The sequence below is a fragment of the Pseudopipra pipra genome, chromosome 20 (assembly GCF_036250125.1).
Source record: "Pseudopipra pipra isolate bDixPip1 chromosome 20, bDixPip1.hap1, whole genome shotgun sequence".
Lineage (NCBI taxonomy): Eukaryota > Metazoa > Chordata > Aves > Passeriformes > Pipridae > Pseudopipra > Pseudopipra pipra.
In genome coordinates, this window is record NC_087568.1 from 5630717 (window position 1) to 5647403 (window position 16687).

General features: G+C 48.8%; 1 protein-coding gene across 1 annotated transcript; it reads left to right on the forward strand.

Moving 5' to 3' along the window:
- Positions 1-27: 27 nt before the first annotated feature.
- Positions 28-15989, forward strand: CRAT (carnitine O-acetyltransferase). Its single transcript, XM_064676970.1, has 15 exons — positions 28-202; positions 2426-2517; positions 3643-3909; positions 4353-4471; positions 6519-6572; positions 7464-7629; positions 8201-8375; positions 8733-8911; positions 9601-9701; positions 10151-10270; positions 10773-10895; positions 11027-11162; positions 11627-11689; positions 12201-12338; positions 12866-15989. The coding sequence occupies exons 1-15, from the start codon at positions 43-45 to the stop codon at positions 13079-13081; spliced, it is 2109 nt and encodes a 702-aa protein (XP_064533040.1). The 5' UTR covers positions 28-42; the 3' UTR covers positions 13082-15989.
- Positions 15990-16687: the final 698 nt, after the last annotated feature.

Below are 16687 nucleotides of genomic sequence, written 5' to 3' on the forward strand. Positions count from 1 at the left end.
GGCGCTCCCCCCTCTCGCAGCATCATCCTGCCCTTCTCCAAGATGGCGGCGCGGGCTTCGCCCCGCTCCAAGATGGCGTTGGGGCGGCCACGCCCCGCGGCGGCGGAGCGGGGCGGCGGTGCCGGGGGCGGCCGCGGTGTCCTTGCGGCGGGCCGGGGGCCTGGGGCGCGGGGCCATGCTCGCCTTGGTGGCCAGGGCTGCGGTAAGGGCGGCACGGGAGGGGCGGCTTGGGTTGCAGCCGGGGCGGGAGGTGGTAGCCGGGTCCGTGCGGGGCCTTTCCCAGGGCAGGCGGTGGCTCCGGGCAGTGCCGCTGTTGGGGCTGGCCCCGCGCCCCAGCCCGGGGCACAGGCGCGGGTGAGTCCCCGATCAGGGCCATAGGGCGGGTGTCCCGCGGTGTGAGCAGAGTGGGAGGGTCGGTCCCAGCTCCCGCAGCCCCCCCGGTGCGGGGCAGGGGCGCTGCCCGGGTCAGTCCCCCCGGGCCGGTCGGTTCCTCCCCGTGCCCGGCGGCAGCGTGAGCGGTTGGGCTGTCCGGGATGGAAATCACGGAATCACGGGGTAGTCAGAGTTGGAAGGGACCTCTGGAGATCCCCAGGCAGGGTCACCTGGAGCAGGTGACACCCGAACGGGTCCAGGTGGGTTTGGAATGTCACTGGAGAGGGAGACTCCACGCCCTCCCTGGGCACCTGTTCCAGTGCTCTCTGGAAAGAAGTTCTTCCTCACGTTGGTGTGAAACTCCTTATGTTTTAGTTTATGGCCATTGCTCCTCGTCCTGTTGCTGGGCACCATGGAAAAAAGTCTGACACCATTCCCTTGCATGAGGATGATTAGTGAGATCCCCTCTCAGCCTTCCCTTCTCCCGACTAAACAGGCCCAGCTCCCCCAGTCTCTCCTCATAAAAGAGATGCTCAAGTCCCTTAATCGTATTTGTGGCCCCTGCTGGACCCCATCCAGTAGCTCCTTGTCGTTCCTGTGCTGAGGTGTCCCACTGGGGCTGGACAGCACGTAGGGGCTGGGCTTGGGAACTGCTTATTGCAAACCCTGTCAGGTCCCGGGAGGAGGAGGCAGAGCAGCAGGAGAGCAGCTACAGGATGGATCCACTCCCGGAGTTGGAGGGCCCAGGCAGGGCTGGTTGTCTCTGGGCTTGAGGCAGTCTCCAGCTTCTTATTTAAAAATAAAAGACAAAGACAAACCTCTGACATCTGACACTCACATACCGTGGCCGTGCTGAGAATCAGACACTGCTGTGAAATTCCTCCTGCCCCCCAGCCCCTGGCTGCAGGTGGATTTCCTTTCCCACCAGCTTTGCAGGCTCTGGCAAAGGTCATCTGTCATGCTTGGACATGGCTGGGGAGCGATGCCAGCCCACGGGCTGGCCCTGTCTGCACATCCTGCTCCACTGGTGTTCCTTTTCCGAGTGCTTGTGGGGGGAGGTGGGCTGTTCTGTTTGCTGCCAGCTGCCTCCTCGGCTCAGCTCCGAAGGCTGTTCCTCCTCCCACCAAACACTTTGGAGTTTAACTCCAGACTGAACAAGCAGGGGACATAAAAGAGGGAAGATGCAAATGCATTCCACGTTTTAACATGCAGTGGCTTCAGTTAGTTTGGTTTGGGATTTTCATTGTTACCCCAGGGGAAAATCTGAAAGTGTTTGTTTGCAATCATCATTCTTGAGCTGAGCTCTGCAGACTGTGCTCAGTTCATTAGACAGACAGGAAGGAGGGGCTGATAGTCCTTGTGGCTGCATGAGTCTCTCATTGCCCTGCTGTGGAGATACGTTTTGGGTTTTGGGGTATTTTTTTTAAAGGTTGACAAGCCAGAACTCCCCAAAGTCTCAGCTTGCAATAATGCCCACACATGCAGTGAGGGCAGTTAAGATACTTCCTTTAGCCCCAACCTGAATTTGCCCCCATCTCCAACTAATCTTACACTACCACCAGTGAGGCTGGGTCACTGTCCTCACCTGACACCCTCTGGCCACCTTTGCCTGACTAAAGGGACAGAATTGCCCACCCCCCACAGAAAGGCTCCCTGCAGCTTTTCCCTTCCAGTGCCAGCTCACGGTGCCACCTCCTTCCAGGACATAAACCAGGGTCTCTCCTCGCATCCAGGCACCTCTCACAACAGCTGCAGTAGTTTCACCATCCATGCAGAGGCTGAGGGAACAACATTCCCGGTGCTGTCACTTCTGCCGTGGCTGGAGCCGAGAGCTGTTGATCAGAGAGACTCTGCCCACAGTTATTGATCAGCACTGCCAGGCAGTGTCTGCCAGGGCTGCCCAGAGAGGCACCTCTGGGGCAGTTGTCGCAACCCTGGTTTGATTATTCCCATCCCTTCCCGGGGCTGTGCCAGCCCCTGAGCCCTCTGATCGGAGCAGTCATGTGGCACTTGGCTAATAAGGTGCCGCCCTGCACGGGCAACACATTGTCAGGTGGAAGAGGAGACCCAGACAGGCCGAGGGAGAGGTTTACGGTCTTTTCTGTCCTCCCAGCCATGGATAGGAAGCAGGAGCAAGCAGAGAAGGTACAGTATGCCCACACTTCCATGATTAACACCCTTCGTTCCTTCCCAGCCCTGCTCTTCTTTCCTGCCTCAGTAATTCCTCCTTCTCTTGTTTTTCTCCTTCCTTCTCCAAACCTTGGTCTCACAGCTCTTGCCAGGTCCCACAAAGAGCACAGGGCATTTTCCCTGGGGACTTTGTCACCTTGCAGATTTAGATCTTTCTTTCTTCTTCTCTGTGCTTAACTGCTGGGAGGAGGTGTGGGGACAGCTATTTTCATGGTTTTGAAAATGAAAGGGATTGTTCTCTCTGGCTTTGCATCCTCAGTACACTGACAATGCAAAGTCCAGAGTCCTGCAGGAGTGTCTGATTCAGTAGATCCAATGGAGAGAGAGATGCAGAGGGAACTGGAAACCTTTAGAGTACAATTTAAACATCTTCAAGCTGAAAGATGTTCATCCTGTTCACCCAAGAGGATGTTGTTATTCCTTTGGGGGAAAACAGGCAGGTTCGTTTCCCGGTTAGCACTTGGGTTTGCTCTGTTTCATTTCTCTGACCAGGGAAATGGTTGGTGCTTTCTGAGGCTTCTGCTCCAACACAACCCACTTGGACCCCAGGAGCCTGTTGGCATCACACACAATTTCCTGTACAGTCAGAGAAGAGGCATTTTAATCCTGCTCCAAACTTAGCTAAATTCTGCCTCCTCAGAGCCAAAAGGGTAGTTTGGTTTGGCACAAGGGTTTAACTTTTTTGCCTTCTGCTGTTGTAAGAAACTCTGAAAGTTTCTGACAGTACATAGGATGATTATTTCTTTCACAACTTTCTTCCCACTTACCGTGGGATGGAAGGGTTTGACTTTGTCAAACACATGGAGACTCTCAGCTGGAAGGTGCCCAGTGTGGGAGATTATCCCAGCAGCATTTTCTCAGAGGAGCTGAGAATCAGAGTCTTGGGAGATGGAGTTCCTCTTTTGCAGCTCTCCTGGGTGCCCTGCACCCTCTCCAGCAAACAGCTGTGCTCTGCTCCCAGGCTGGGACACCTGTGTGCCTGTGGAGAGGCTGGGATGGAGATTCCCAGATCCAGGTTATTTGCTGGCTCGTGCACACCAGGGGGAAGTTTTGTCTCGACACTTGCTCTGTGCTTTGCAGGCCAGGCCCTGTGGCCTGCTGAAGCCGACAGCATCTCTAGGCAAGATCCTGGGCAGAATCCAGCTCCACCAGGAAGCACTGCCCCACCTGCCCGTGCCACCACTCCAGCAGACCCTGGACAGGTACCTGCTGACCCTGCAGCCCATACTGAGCCAGGAGGAGCTGAACCACACGCAGGAGCTGGTGGCCGAGTTCCGCAAGCCGGGAGGCGTCGGGGAGAGGCTGCAGAAGGGCCTGGAGAGAAGAGCCAAGAAAACAGAGAACTGGGTAGGTCAGGACTGTTCCCAGCTCTGGGGAGGGAGGGTGGAGGGCTGATGGTCACCTCTCCCATGTCCTGGCTGGGTCACTGGCACCTGTGTTTTAATGGCATCACCTTTGTGACCAGTTTGTTGCTGACCTCCCTGAGCTCCTCAGCACGACTTGAGTGAGCAGAGAGGTTTATGGCAGGACAGGGAGTTGCTGGCCCTGCCTGTGGCTGCTGAAGGCTCTGTCAGCATCACGCAGCTGCCCCAAGAAACTGAAGGAAACCCTTTACTAGAGCCCTGCACTAAGAACCCCTCCTGCCTTGCTCAAATTGCCCTCTCCCCTTCCCACCTGCAAAGCAGAAACCCCAAACAGTTTGTAAAGTGTGGGGCAGGGTGCTGAGACCTGTGAGCCAGGCTCAGGTCAAACAGCAGCTCATCCCTGCATGTTGCCTTTCTCCATCCCAGCTCTCAGACTGGTGGCTGAAGACAGCTTACCTGGAATATCGCCTGCCAGTTGTGGTCCACTCCAGCCCAGGTGTGGTTTTACCCAAGCAGGATTTTCTGGATCGACAAGGTCAGCTCAGGTAAAGTCCTTTTCTCCTTTCCCTTAGGTTACAGGTGGGATAAACTTTCTGTGCTGGACAAGGATGAGGGTGTTCAGGCTGATTGGAAAGTAGTTATCATGTGGTCCCCAAGTCTGAGCTGTCTGTGCTGTGCAAGAGGACTCCAAGGGCAAGGCTGCCAGGCTGTAAGGAAACTCCTGGTTGCACCAGGCTAAATATTTCATTATGGGAGAAAACCAAAGAGTCCAGTGGTTCAGGTATTAAACAGGGACTAAACACTTACCCTTTCTTTGCCCTAGCACAGATCTTCATTGCAAGATGGTCAAATCACTGGCTGGAGGCATTGTGAGGATGTATCTGAACCACTAAGATTGTGTGTGCATTTGAAGGAGCCATAAAAAGTAGCCCAGGCATGCAAGGGAGATTATCCGGGAATGCCTCTGGAGTTTTCTGGTTTATAGGGATGAGGGAACCCTATTGTGTTGTTTCACTTGTGATTTATGGTTTGGGAAACTTCACAGTGACCAGCCTCTCCACTCCAAGCCTTTCCTTGCAATCAGACCTTGCCATGCCCTCTCTTCCTTGTGGCCTCCCTTTAATTTTTAACCACTGCTATGAGTGTGTTGAATTCACCTTTCCAAACTTTAGCACCGACCTTTACACAGTTACCTTTGCCACAGTTATCAGTCAGCACTGCCCTGGAGATCAAAAGTAACAGCCAGGGGATCAGTGAGGAAAAAATCCTCCCTCCCACCCCCGTGATACACCTGAGCAGAAGTGCAGAGGATAAACCTTACGACAGTGCAAGAGTACACAAACATCTTTGAAAGCTCTGTCATGTTATTCCTTAAGCTGTCCAAATAGCACATAAGATCTGGAGAACTGCCAGTGCCCCAACTAGTAGAATTGAGAAGCTGCATAAGAATCTGGGCTTCCCTGTAAAACTACAATCTAAATGTGTGTTTGGGTAGTTTGTGGCTGTACAAAGAAGTTGTACAAAGTGCAACTTCAGACTAAAGCTTCAGAAACCAAAAGGCAAATTTAGAAAGTGGTGGTTCTCCACTCCTTAATCTGGTAACACTGCTGTCTGAAAATGAGTCAACCAACTTCTCCTCGAGCCCAAACTCTGCTCCCAGGCTGTTCAATCTCAGAAAAGGAACATAGGCTCTCTCACTGGTGTTTCCCTCAGGTTTTACAATTAGGCTGTGAAATTTTCATTGTAAACTATTTCACAGGATGTCTCGTTTAACAGCCCTTAAGTTCTTGGAGTTGTGTCCTTTGGTCTTTCCTAGGGCTGGGTGGGCTGAGCCATCTGAGAGGACACAGCCTGCAAATGCCAAATGCTGGCACCACCTGACCACAACCTCTTGTCCCAGTGACCCCCTACCTCCTTTCCCCCATGGATGGGTGGGAGCTCCCAGGTCAGAGAAGGCTAATCCTGTCACAGCCCTGCTGGCACTGGCAGTGTTCACGTGATCCTGGTAAACACAACACCTCAGTGTCCACATGCAGCACCTCTGCCTTTGTTTCAGAGCCCTCAGTGCTAGAGGAAGGTTCTTCAGGGTTGCATAAGCAGCAGGATGTTCACTGGGTAGGAATTCAGTCAGCAGTGATGAGTCTTGGATGCAGGGAGAAACTTCTGTGATTTGGCTTGACACTCCAAGGTGGCCCCTGGCCAGGAAAGGGCAGAAATCCCCTTCTCTTGGTGCTGTTTTAATGCTGAGATTCAGAACTCGGATGTGATAAAATCCTCACAGATCAGTAACAAACGCTGCTGTTAGAGGGTCATCTGGACTGAATCCCGCTTTCTTGTAAGTTGTCCAGCATTCCTTGGTTATACAGTAAGATATGTTAAAAAAGTGCCATGTGGGAGGACTACCCAGGTATCTCAAATCACAGCCCAGAGTAGTTGTATCAGTGAACCAGAGATAGGCACAACAGGGGCTTGGCAGAAAGGCTGAGCTTTCTAAGGAGCAGAGAGCAGCTCTGCTAATCCTCCTCTGCTCATCCCTCAGCCCCAGATGGTCTGTGCTCAAATCTCAGATTGTTACATTTGATATTTTTCCAGGTTTGCTGCCAAGCTGATCGAGGGCATCCTGGATTTCAAGTCCATGATTGACAAGTGAGTTATTGACCCTCCTGACTGCTCACACATTCCTTCCTGTCATAGAGAGGCTGAGCCTCGTCCATAAATCTCCCTTCCAAATAGAAAGGCAAGAGAAGACAGCGCATATTTGAAAAGAGATATTGTAATCCCCAGCACTGCTCACTGCCACAGTCACTACTGCTGGAAAGAAAGCAAGCTTACTTTTCTTTCTTCATGTTCTTTGTTTACCTTAATGCTTTCATTGGCACACGAACGTGCTTGGAGGGAGCGAGCCCGACTGCCAGTCCTGTGGAGCTTCGTGCTTCTGTTTGCTCACAGGACAAGGTACAGCTCAGGCAGCAGGAATCTGTTTCTCTCATTTTGGGTTCCTGGTGTTTCTCATCTCCCAGCCAGACGGGATGAGCTCTAGAGAAATTTGTGCCTCCCTTACCCTTTTTCTTTTAGTCACCAGCAAATCTCTGCTGAACATGCCATATTTATGGTCCAAAAATACATTTACCAGCACCAACAGTCAAACAAGGTTCAGGGCTAGCTGTGAAAAGGGTAGTTGGAATATGACTGCTAAAGTGAGTGATTGACCCCAGCCTAGTTCATGTCATATCAGCACATCAGACACTCATCACTCAAAACTACAGCCATGTAGTCCAGAGATTTCTCTGGTGTCACAGAGAGGACGGTGCTTTCTCCTTCCCAAATGGAAGGCCAGCAAACAGACATTTTTTGTAGCCCCTACTAGGAAAGCTGGTAGGAATGGGGAAGCACGGCCCCTTTTTTTATCCCACCAGCACCTTTAGGTCTTGCTGGAGTGACAGCAGCAGAGCTGAGCCTGTGCCCTGTGGGGAGCACACCCTGCTCACACTGATCTGTTTTCTTTCTCCCTCCCTCCTTACCTTGCTGTGCCTCCAGTGAGACCCTTCCAGTGGAGTACATGGGTGGGAAGCCCCTCTGCATGAACCAGTACTACCAGATCCTCTCCTCCTGCCGCATTCCCGGGCCCAAGCGGGACTCCATTGTCAACTATGCCAAAGGCAACAAGCAGTCCAGGCACATCACAGTGGTTCACAACTTCCAGGTATGGCAGCTCCTGAGCTTTCAAAGTGTCCCTTTCAGCTAGTTGTGATCCAGAAAGGGAACGAGAGAAAGTCTCTGCCCACAAGGTTTGCCTCACCTGGGAGTCATTCCTGCTCACTTGATCCTCTTTGGCCAGCAAGGCCAAGAGCTGGAATTACCATGTGTGAGCAACAGAGTGTGAGGCACAAAAATGATCTCTTCCTCTGTTTCTTGTTCCTGAAATTCCTATCTCTCAAAGCCTAGAGATTATGCCTGGAATTGGAAACTGCAAGTGGAAATTGGATAACAAACCCTCCCACCACAGCTTGGTCTCAGAAACAGGAATTCCTCATGTGTTTTGGCTCTCATTACCATGGTTTCTGAGCTTCTTAAAACCAGGACTGTATTTATGCCCTGCAAGGGAAGCTGAACCTGGGTTTCTCAGTTCTGAGTATCCTTCAAAGTTCTGCTTAAAGCCGAGTTCTTAGGTCAGGTCTTACCTTCTCAAAGTAGCTGTTGCCTGTTTTTTGGGTCTGGACAATAACAAGCTTCTCTCATTCCCTCTGTCCTTGTCCACTCTTCTCACCATTCAGTTCTTTGAGCTGGATGTTTACAACAGTGATGGATCTCCCCTGACTGCCGAGCAGCTCTTCATCCAGCTGGAGAAGATATGGAACACCTCCCTCCAAACAAACAAAGAACCTATTGGGATCCTCACCACCAACCACCGAAACAGCTGGGCAAAAGCCTACAACAACCTCCTGAAAGGTCTGTAGAGCCCCTAACACACAAGTGCTAACAAACACTGCAGATCCTTGAGCTGCCAACCTCACCACTGTGCTCTGCTCTGAAATTTGGAAGCTTGTTCTGGACAGGCAACATGAGGTTTTCACCTCAAAGGGCAATCAATGCAAGGTCTGAAGCTTGGTTTGTTAGACCTGAAATCCCAGAGTTTGTTGCCTTGCACATGTAAACAATGTGAAAAAAGGAGGGTGAATGCAGCATGTTCACACCTGTAATAGCTGTGTACACCCCCACTGGATTCCAACACTGGGTCCTCCAAACCTGTTCTTTCAACAAGGTTTTCAACTCCCCTTCCTTACTGGTGGTTCCTTTCTCTCCCAGACAAGACCAACAAGGAGTCTGTGCGTGCCATTGAGAAGAGCATCTGCACTGTGTGCCTCGATGCCCCCATGCCCCGGGTGTCCGAGGACATCTACAACAGCCGCGTGGCCGCGCAGATGCTGCACGGCGGCGGCAGCCGCTGGAACAGCGGCAACCGCTGGTTCGACAAGACCCTGCAGGTAAGTGCTGGTGCTCCAAAGGTGCTGCAGGTCTGGGTCTGCAGATTTTTTCTCCTGAGACTACAAAGGTCCAAGAAATCCCTTGTGCAGGCGAGTTTTCCTTCTGTCAAGAGGGTGGAAAAATAAGGCAGACGAGGTGTGGTGGCTGACAGTGCGAGATCCTGTGGTTCCCCCTGCAGTCACCAGCACTCTGCTGCCTCAGGGATTTGTTTCTTCTACTGCCTCTGCCCACGCTTACTCAGTGCAGCAGGTCTTTGTGTTCCTTATAAATCAATTTTCTGCCTGCGGTGAACAATTCCTTGTCTGCTCAGAGGCAGCCCAAACGATGGGAGGTCTGTTCCTTGGATCTCCTCCAGGCTTGTCACTTTTCCTGGTTCTGCCAGGAGCTGCCCAATGGCGTTTTGTTTTGTTTTCTCAAACATAAGCTGCCATCCCACAGCATCCCTCTGATCTTTTCTCCATTCAGTCTTGTCAAGAGCCTTCAACAGCAGCTGCTATTGGAGCTTTTCCTTCATTAGTTGGCATATCCTGCCTTGTGGATTGTAGCAATGGTGCTTTAGAAGATTCTTCTTGTACTTGCTGAACTGTTCATAATGTTTTCAGCTGTTTTGTTCCTATTTGGAACTCTTCACTGATGAGATAAAATTTAGAAGTTGCAGCTAATTCCAGTTGTGCTGCTTCTCTCCCAGTTCATCATTGCTGAAGATGGCTCCTGTGGTCTCGTGTATGAACATGCTCCCTCTGAAGGTCCTCCCATCGTTGCTCTTCTGGATCATGTCGTGGAGTTCACGTGAGTCCTGCCTCCCCTGCTCTTCCTCACTGTTAGGAACAGTTTCTAAACCACCTACTCCCCAGGAACATGCCTCTTCACAGCTCAATCCCCAGGAATCTGTTCTGGAGGAAGGGTGGTGGGATGCTAATTAGGTATTGCAGTTCTTGTATCCATGAGGAGAACTGAGTGGCCAAGCCACTCTGGTAGTACTGCTTCCACTCTTGGGGAATTCCACTAACTTGAGCCAGGGAGAAATGTTTGTTTCTTCTTTTGGGCAGAAGGCACAGAAGACATTTCATTCACACCCTTCGTAAAACAGCATACTGGCATTGTGAGGAATTTTTCAGAATGTAACCAGGGTCACAAGGTGTTAGGGAGAATCTCCTGTGCATTTCTATCCAGGCTCTGGTGTTCAAGCTGAGCCTTATGTCAAAGGTCTGATCAAACAGAACCATTTCTCTGTGCAGGAAGAAACCCGAGAAGGCCAGATCACCAACGGTTCCTCTGCCAATGCCCAAAAAGCTGCGGTTTAACATCACCCCAGAAATCAAGAATGACATAGAGAATGCGAAGCAAAACCTCAACATGTGAGTATGAAGCAGTGGAGAGGTCAGTGAGTGACTGGGGGATTAATTCATGTCCCCCTTCGGAGCATGTCAGTGGTTTAAATGAGGCTTTCCCTGCTGCAGCCAGGGAGCATTCCCAGGGACTTCTGGGGTCAACAGCACTGAATTGAGCTGAAAAGTACTAAAGCCACCTGCCAGGAATAAAGTCAAAGGTGCTGGAAAGGGGTAATTACTGATCCATCCCATTTGCTAAGAATGAGCAAGACTTTACTGGATCCAACTGGGAATACTGCAGCATAAACACACACAAGCCCATCTGAGCTGGTGAAGATTTTCAGCAGTGGCCAAAAAAATCTTACCTCTGTGGTGCTGGCCAAAGAAATCTGTGTGTGGTGGTGCTCTCTGTCCCTGCATAGGTCAGATCCACATGGCCCGTTCCCTCTGAGCCTTGTGAAAGCAAATCCACTCCTCTGTGTTACAAGAACAAGCAACAGGCAAAGAAACACTTTTTCTTTCCTTGCAGAATGGTCGAAGACCTGGATATCAAAGTCATGGTCTTTCATCACTTTGGGAAAGGCTTCCCCAAGTCAGAGAAGATAAGCCCTGATGCTTTTATCCAGCTGGCCTTGCAGCTGGCGTACTACAGGTAAGAGCACCAGTAGGGAATTCCTCAACCTCCTCAAACACATGAGCTTGATAAAGGTGGCACAGAGAAGCCTCTGCAGGGCCTTTCCCCCAGGGCAGGCTCACTGCTGTGACTGTCCCCTCCACATGCAGGATGTACGGCCACGCCTGTGCCACGTACGAGAGCGCGTCGCTGAGGATGTTCCGCCTGGGCCGCACCGACACCATCCGCTCCACCTCCGTGGACTCCCTCAAGTTTGTGCAATCCATGGACAGCCCTGACAAATCGGTGAGGAACTTGGAGTGAGAGGACTCCGCTCCTAAAAATAAAAGCTGCTTACTTGGCTAACCCTGTGTCAGCTGGTTTCAGCTGAGCGGAACTGCACCCGTTACGAAACTGAGCCAAAACGTAGCTTGAAATACGTATTTACAAATATAAAACCGTGGGTTTCATTTGGCTTTTCTTCTACATGTGCTGAAAGCCTGGGAAACAACACATGGATGTTTCTAATCCCACCAAAAAGTCCCTTCTAAAAGTCTGTTTGGCTACTCAGACTGAGTTCTGCTACTGATGGATGAACTCCATTCAGAATGAACAAACACAGCAAAACAAAACAATGTAAAAATTAAATCTAGTAAATATAAAAGTTAGTTTTGTACAGACACCCAAGACAGAAATGCCCTCCATCCTAGAGGAACAGCCAAAATGAGGTTTTCCATTCTTGAAAAAAAATTACATCTGTGTGTTCTCAGGACCAGGAGAAAGCAGACCTGCTGAGGAGAGCCACAAAGGCCCACAGGGAATACACAGACATGGTGAGTGTCCTCTGTGCAGCCAGACTTGGGGTTTTACCCAGCAAATGATGGTTCTGGGGAAAGAAAAGACCTTAAGAGCTTTTGCTGACACAGCAATATGGCTGTTGCAAAGGTCTAACTCTGATCTGACAGTGCTCTGAGGCCACGGAGTGAATCCTTTCTCTCTAGCTAGTGGGTTAAGTGTCCCTTGTGACTGACCTAAAGGAGAGGATCACATATTACAATAGCTTCAGTTCTTACCATCATTGCTGCTCATAAATGCTAAAGTTGCACAAGGACCCCTTAAACCAGAGGGAATCCATGGGCAGGAACTGTAAGGTTGGTTCCACTGGTGTGTTTAATTTCACAGTCCATACAATTGACTATTGGTCTTAAAGGCAAGACCTAGTTTCCTTCTAACTTCCAACATGTAGAGATTTTTAGAAGTGTTCTTTTCTTTGTCCCAAAAAAATGGATAGTTTTGCTCACTGGCCTGCTGGACTGGCTTTCATCTGCCCTTCCTTCCTTCCAGGCCATACGGGGCAATGCCATAGACCGGCACCTGCTCGGCCTGAAGCTCCAGGCTATTGAGGATCTCGTGAGCATGCCAGAGCTGTTCATGGACACAGCCTATGCTGTTGCAATGCACTTCAATCTCTCAACCAGCCAGGTAGGACAAAAGTGCTTTCTCTGCTTCTTTTCATGCTTTTCTTCTCCATGTTTCTTTCATTCCTTTCTATTGTAAACTAATCTTCATTTGGGGTCAGGAATTTTTAAGCCAGCTGCCAATCCCATAAAGGTGCAGATCCGACCTTACAGCTGCCACAGTCCCTCACAGCCTTGTAAAAACTAACCTAACCAAAGCCAGGATCACCAGAAGTGTTTGGTGCCTAAATGCAAGTGAGATCAATGAAGCCAGCTGCCAAGACAGCTTCATCTTATCTGCTGTGCTCTGATTCTTACTTGTGACTTACTACAAGTTTATCCTGGGGAGAAGCACTCCTTGGGAAATGCAGAGGAAGACACATTGCTGCTAAATTGTAGGATCCAGCATGAGTGTGGTGGGAGGTGGGGCTGACCAGAGGCCCTTCTAGAGCACCTTAATGAGATGAGTTTCCTGCTGACAGAGCTGTTGGCATTTGATGGTTTCCCTTCTCTCTGACCGGTCAGAAGGTTTTAATCACATTGTCTCCACAGGTCCCAGCAAAGACAGACTGCGTGATGTGTTTTGGTCCCGTGGTTCCAGATGGCTATGGAATCTGTTACAACCCCATGGAAGAACACATCAACTTTGCAATTTCAGCCTTCAACAGCTGTGCTGACACAAACGCCGCCCGCATGGCACATTATCTCGAGAAGGCACTGCTAGACATGAGGATCTTGCTCCAGGCTGCTCCCAAATCCAAACTGTAAGAGGCAAACATGATGCAAACCCCCCCCTAGTTAAAGGGGCTATGCCTCATGCGCTGAAGTTCCCAATTCCTCAGACAATAATTGAGAGAACAGCTGCCCCTGGAACCCAGGAAGGCTTCTATCATTTGCTTTCATCAAGAGGTTACACAACAGTCACCCGCAGATAGCAGACTCTGTAGTGAAAGGAAACAGTCTCAAGCCAAAGTAGAACTGACTGGTCCTCTCCTGTCAATGCAAAGTGCACCTTCCTGTCCTCAAAGAGGACTCAAATATGATTTTTACAAAACTTACTATAAAGGAATACAGAAAGCACAGTCCTTACCAGTATCTAAATCCATTTGGTGAGGAAGGTAGTTCTCCAGGAAAAGCAGGGAATGTTTATTGTGTGATGCAACTACTAAGTCTTCCGAAGAGCGTCTTTCAAACTTGACTGAAGGTTTTTCTGCTGCTCCAGCAAAACTTCACCACTGAACTTTGGCAAGGGGAGAAAGAAGTTAAGCCAGAGCAGATCCAGCCTTGTTAGAGTGCACTGCACTACTAATCCCAGGCACTCCAACCAGTATCTGCTTTACAGGAACATTCCCTTCCCTTCATTTTAGGACACTGGGATCTCCCTTCTGTTGCACTGACCTTATTAACAACAGAACGTGACTCGCTGCAAACTAAGGTGGTTTTTATTGGTGGTTTTGTAGTTGTTGCTCTGGGCTGTTTGTTAAGCTTGCTGCTGTGGTCCTGCCATTGATCTTCCAGCTCAGCCTAAAGCTTTTTCCCCCACAAAGCTTCTATGAAACTCCTCTCACATAGGATTTGCCAGCTTTGGCTTCACATCTGCAGAGATGAGAAGAGATTGTCTATGCATTCAGCAGGACACTTGCTAAGCTTTGTACCTTTCTTTGGAACTGAGGAAAGGAAAAAGATGCTGACTCTGCCTACCAGCCATAAGGCCACGTGCCTCATCTCCTTCAGGACTCACATGTTTATACCTTGCTTTCAGAAACAGCCTTTTTGTGCACACTTATGCCTGAGCTGTGGACAAATAAGGACATTTCTGATTGGGAACTCCAAACATTCTTCCATTTCTGGCCCACAGAGTTAAAATCTGTTAAGGGCCAAAGGAAAACCAGCTGCAGAATCACCCTTCTTTCACAACACTCAGCTTTTAACAGGGCAGAAAATCTTGAAAAGCAGGAAGCTGGGAACACGTGGACACTGTAGATGTTTGTGCACTGTGGCAGCCACTGTTCCTGCAGTATCAGCACCTTTCCTGCCACTCTTGGGAGTTATTTCTTACTGAAATATCACTCCAATTTGTGTCAGCTTTATTCTGTAAGAGAATGATCTCATGATCATGTTTTCGTGTTCGGCTGACAAACTTGAGACAGTAAAAGATGATATATAAACACTAACATACAATGGTAGCATAGGAACTACCTCCAACCAATCCTGCCAGAATCCAAGTTCCTGACTACACTTTCATTTAGTAAAACTGTATGGTAATAAGGAATTCTAGTGCTGTGTCTGCAACAGGAATTCTGTATTTAAATTGCACACCCTTCAAGATATGTCTGCTGGGACATCATCATAGACAAGAAGCATTAGGAGTGTGAGGGCCTGTTTTTTTAACAGGGAAATAATTGCAAGGGACATGATCAAAGTGCCTTGGTGAACAAAAATGAAGAAATTTGCACTAAATGCTTTGGCATTTTTTTTTCCTGAAAGGATGTTATTTCAAAGCTTCTATCTTATACTTAAACCTTAAAGAAGAAAATTTAACTGAAACTCACCTGCACAGCCAGTGATTGTATAAACTGTCACTTTTACATCATCTACATGGGTTTAGTTGATCTTTTAGAAGAATCCTGAATGGAGTGAGACAGCCTCAAGACACGAATAGGAGCACTACAAACCTGCAAGCACACACCTCTCTGCTCTGTCAACTCCTCTGTATCAATCAGACAGAAAACTGCAAGAGGATAACTCAGTATTATCAAACTCTAAGTGACTGTGTAAATAATTACAAAAAAGATCAAACCTTACCGGAATTACATCTGGTTTTATGGAGCCTTTCACGTGGTAAAAATACTCTTTTGCCAAAGTAATCCTGCCCCCATACTGAATCAGCCTCTGTTGCCAGGGGATGAGTTATTTTTCCATGTCTGCAATGCCTTCAAGCACAAGTAGTGCCACTGAAGTATTTGAGACTGGCCCTTTTCACTTCTGTCTCAAAGGGGGAAGGCTCTCCAAGGAAAGTGCCTATTAAAGATTAAGCATAAGCATGTGCTGCTGTGACTGTACCTCAGAAGATGGGATTGATCTATCCTGGATCTAAATCTAGATATCCCACTAGCTTCAGCAGAGTACAGCTGCAAGGAGCAGACTGTCCCACTGAAAGAGATACAAGATTCATAACCCACTTAATGCATCCTTACTGATACACAGAGCTGAAATTCTGATGAATGAAGCTGATTTTTGGAGTGCTTGAAAGGACACTGCTAAAATCATTACAAGGTTTTTCCTTTAAAAAGTCTTTTCTTATTGTACAAGTTCTAAAATGTGATGTCCTTCTGGTTCATACCCTTTAAATTTTTTCAGTGTTGACTTAAAACTGTTCTCCCTATTTCTGATTGTTTTATCAAGAGATTGTCTTAAAGGCAAACAAGGTACAAGAAACTAAAGCTCCAGAAAAGCTACCGATTTGGAACAAATAATTTAAGGAATTCAGAGACTGAAAACATTCGGATAACTCTTGGGGTCTGAGTGCAATTTCTGATACAGCCTGGTAGTGTTGCATGCTTTGCTGGTTAGCTGTGTTAAAATCCTGTTTGGGTAAAGGGATCCATGTCATGTAAAGTTGGGAACCGTTCGTTGAATAAACTGAAACACAATAAACAGATAAGTGCTACAAAAAGGCTTAAATCTCCTCAGACACTGCAGAAGTTACATAACTGCCCTCATTGGGAGGATGTTTGTGTGGGGACAGCAAGAACAGTGAACAACAGCATTCTGTCACCTTCCTTTTTATTGTCTTATCTCTATCCAGCCCCCTGGAGTACAGGGGAGGAATAGAAAGCATCTGCTTGCAAAGCCACATATTCCAAAGAAAATATTCCATTTCAGAAAACTAGTGGCAGGAGACTTCATACAAGTGTAGGATAATAAGGCAGAGCTCAAATCTTTTCCTGCACAGCACCATTTAGTTAAGAAAATCCATGGAATCACTAAGGAATTTCTACTGTATCAAGTATTGCAAAGATTTCTGAAAAGGTACAGCAAAAGTAGGCAGAAGATGCAGATTACAAACAACTCACAGAACAGAGGGGAGTTTATTACAGTGTCTTACAAGAGCTCTTCTTCCTCTCCCTCACTCCTAAGAATTACTGTAGGAAGCTTGGGTTTGAAGGCAACATGAAGTGGAACAGCTTTTTACACTACACTGCTCTCTGTGAGGAGATGAACCCTCTTCCCTGTGCTCTGGTTCTCAATAGGTGCTTCCATATATAGTTTTTCCAGCAGTTTGTCATAAGAGCTCGAGAGGCTGGGGAAGTGCTAAGCCACTCCTAAAACAATCCTCTCTTTCAGCCCTGGCCTTGGGAAAGAGAGCTGTGA

Coding starts and splice junctions, on each gene's coding strand:
- CRAT (XM_064676970.1), top strand. CDS start 43: ATGGCGGCGCGGGCTTCGCCCCGCTCCAAGATGGCGTTGGGGCGGCCA. Junction 4,472..6,518: donor GATCGACAAGGTCAGCTCAG/GTAAAGTCCTTT, acceptor ATATTTTTCCAG/GTTTGCTGCCAAGCTGATCG. Junction 8,376..8,732: donor CTACAACAACCTCCTGAAAG/GTCTGTAGAGCC, acceptor TTTCTCTCCCAG/ACAAGACCAACAAGGAGTCT.